Below are 3,554 nucleotides of genomic sequence, written 5' to 3' on the forward strand. Positions count from 1 at the left end.
TACAGCGCCTTTGAGGTGATTTTTACAAAAATGGCGATAAATAAATTATAATACTAATATTTCTAGTCTAAAAAAGCGTAGAACTAATATTGACACTATATTTATTTTATTTTGCATACTAAATGGTATAATCGATGTTCCATCATTACTGGGACAGGTAAAATTCTATATTTTGACTCGTAGGTTAAGAAACAATGAAGTACTGTTCATCAATCAGCATAGAAAAAACTGTGACCTTAATTCTCCAATGACCCGTCTTAGTCGTATTGTTAACTCAAGACAAGATCTGAGCTCTTTTGTTTAAGTTTACAGCGATTTAAACGAGCACTTAATAAATAGTCCAGATCTTGTCTCGATATCCCTTATATTTGTAAATGCTTCTTTTTTATGTTTTTAACTATTCTTACAGTGTAATAGTCATTCCCTATAAATGGACAATGTCCGTAAATAAACAAATACGTATGATCGCTTCAATAACGCCTTACAATTGTTTCAAATATTCGTTTATAGAGTAAAAATATGTTTTTTTTTTATATACTGTATTGTGAGCAATGTGAATCAAATCTACTTTGATTTTCGCGATTGTCCTCTCGTTTATATCCCGCGCCACCGTTTATCATTCCCTGGCGGTGGCCCACAGACTGTGGCCGGCAGGGGGGCAAGAGGCGCGGGGGGCGGCGGAGCCACCGCGGAACTGGCAACGCCGCGCAGGGCCCTCGTCGCCTCTCCGCCTCAGTCCCGCTCCAGCCAGCGGCCCGATAGCCCGCGAGTGCCGCCCCCCGCGCAGGGGCCCAGTATACCAGCAACGCCACCATGTTCGACGTGTTCGGCTCCGTCAAGGGGCTGCTCAAACTCGACTCGGTATGCATCGACAACAATATCTTCCGACTGCACTACAAGGCCACCGTCATCATCCTGGTGGCCTTCTCGCTCCTGGTCACGTCCAGGCAGTACATCGGCGATCCCATAGATTGCATCGTGGACGAGATCCCGCTCAATGTCATGGACACCTACTGCTGGATCTACTCCACGTTCACCATCCCCAACAGGCTGGTGGGCCGCGTGGGCAAGGACGTCGTCCAGCCCGGGGTGTCCTCCCACGTGGACGGCGAGGACGAGGTCCGCTACCACAAGTACTATCAGTGGGTGTGCTTCGTGCTGTTCTTCCAGGCCATCCTGTTCTACGTCCCGCGCTACCTGTGGAAGACCTGGGAGGGCGGCCGCATCAAGATGCTCGTCCTCGACCTCAACTGTCCGATCGTCAACGAAAAGTGCAAGAACGACCGCAAGAAACTTCTTGTGGAATATTTCACCCTGAACCTCCACACGCACAAGTACTACGCGTACCGCTTCTTCATCTGCGAAGTGCTCAACTTCATCAACGTCGTGGGGCAGATTTACTTCATGGACTTCTTCCTGGACGGAGAGTTCTCCACGTACGGCAGTGACGTGGTCAAGTTCACGGAGATGGAGCCGGAGGAGCGCGAAGACCCGATGGCCAGAGTGTTTCCTAAAGTCACCAAATGCACGTTCCACAAATACGGTCCGTCGGGTGGCGTTCAGAAGTTCGACGGGCTGTGCGTGCTGCCCCTGAACATCGTGAACGAGAAGATCTACGTGTTCCTGTGGTTCTGGTTCGTGATCCTCAGTGTGCTGAGCGGCATATCTCTGCTGTACCGTCTGGCCGTGATCATGGGCCCGCGTCTCCGCCTGTACCTGCTGCGCGCCAGGTCCCGCCTGGCTCCTCACGAGCAGGTGAAGACAGTGGCCGCGGAGTGCCACATCGGCGACTGGTTCGTGCTGTACCAGCTCGGGAAGAACATCGACCCCCTGGTGTACAAGGAGCTGATAGGAGACCTGGCGGACAAGTTTGTGGGCAAGGCCCCCGTCTAGGAGTGGAGAAGATTAGGAGATGAAATCGTAAAGACTGGTAAACTCGACTGCACGGTTGGGGTTTATGGATCCAAAATGTGTTTTCGGCCGCCATGTTGAAACGCCGAACTTTTTATACAAAGACAGTGTGAGGATTGTGCGTAAGAAATCTAGTGGAATGTATTGTTGTGGTGCTCAAATCTCTTAAAGCTTCCTACAAGTGCCTGGGAGCTGTCGATACATATCCTACGTTATAATAATGTTTTATCAAATGTTTTATTCGCATGTTCCAGTTTTTATATTATACGATATTTACGGGGACCACTTTATACATTTACATGCATAGTTTGCTTCGCTTGTTATTGATAAAATGCTGAAGCCGCAAAACCTTACTTGGAATCGCATCCTTTCGCTACCCGTCGGCTTTTCCCCCATTTTATCGTATAGGTACATAGAGAGGCGTAGGTCTTTGTCATAACAAGACGCCATCTTGTATTTTGATTTCTTCAGGTAGAATGCAGTGGTCGGGTCCCCAACAATGCACTTTGCCGCGTAGAAACCTAAATAATACGAATTACATTATTTATCTGCGTCTTTATCTACAGCGCTATCTCCATCCTATTTGTACCGACGCATACGTTTTGGGTACACATTTGTGTGATTCCGAAAAGGTTTAACTACATTCGGTATTATAATTACTCGAACCGCCATGTTTTCCATAAGTTTTTGACATTCCACGAGAAATATGTATGCCATGCCCCGTCATATGGGGTCAAAGTATAGAGTATATTCATAATTTATTTAGATGCTAATTTCGCCATTAGATAATAGAGTGACACTCGGAGAAACCATGATTTGTATCAAATATTTCAAACAAATCCATGCCATAAACATGATAATAACTTAGCCCATAACCGACATTTCAAAATACAAATAATTAAAAATAAAAAACGCCAAAAAGAAGGCTGCTTACTTTCACAATCATTGTGTTACTGTCATTGTACCTAAAATTTTCAAAACAATGTATATACTCATGTAATTTTAAAAATTATACTAAATATTTTCGACTCGTTTTTTGACACACGTGGAACCCAGAATCAGCGTTCCATTTTGTATTATTATTTCTTAGGGATAGTGTTTTATATTATGATGTGCATTTTGACTTGAAATTTGAACTGTTCAATCCGTTAGCCAACTTAGAATAAGATCGCCTGACAATATTATGAGAGTAATCATGTTATAAATTTGTATCAGACAATGAATTGTTTAAAGAATGAGAAAGTAGTGTGATAAATTTTCTAAGTTAGAAAAAATAAAGAAAGATTATTAATTATACTCGTTGACTTTAATTTTATTTTTCCCTCTTACAATCGGGTTGCGGACTCGCGGATCAGAGATCCGAGGTTCGAACCCCGCCCTACCTCAATTCGATTCCCATTTTCTAATAAAAAATGTCCCTAAAATTGAAATATTTGTGTGAATTATAAAAAAAGGAAATATTTATTTTTCTTTCAAAAAAAGCTTATTTTTATTTTTTAAATGTTTTGGTAATTACAGCCTTTAGCAACTCTACATTTTAAAATGGCCCATTTCTGACAACCGTAAAATTTTTAATATGTACGATGGATTGATCTTGTATTATAATACTTGCAAGTATTTATTAGGGGAGGACATTCATGACA

General features: G+C 43.1%; 1 protein-coding gene across 1 annotated transcript; it reads left to right on the plus strand.

The window, feature by feature from the left end:
- The first annotated feature begins 685 nt into the window (after positions 1 to 685).
- Positions 686 to 3,207, plus strand: LOC148271957 (innexin inx2). The gene has a single exon (XM_088240706.1). It carries the CDS (start codon positions 814 to 816, stop codon positions 1,891 to 1,893), a length of 1,080 nt encoding a protein of 359 aa, XP_088096832.1. The 5' UTR covers positions 686 to 813; the 3' UTR covers positions 1,894 to 3,207.
- The last annotated feature ends 347 nt before the right edge of the window (positions 3,208 to 3,554 follow it).

The sequence above is a fragment of the Micrasema longulum genome, unplaced genomic scaffold (assembly GCF_059751315.1).
Source record: "Micrasema longulum isolate JH-2025_06_02 unplaced genomic scaffold, ASM5975131v1 h1tg002564l, whole genome shotgun sequence".
Taxonomy (NCBI): Eukaryota; Metazoa; Arthropoda; class Insecta; order Trichoptera; family Brachycentridae; genus Micrasema; species Micrasema longulum.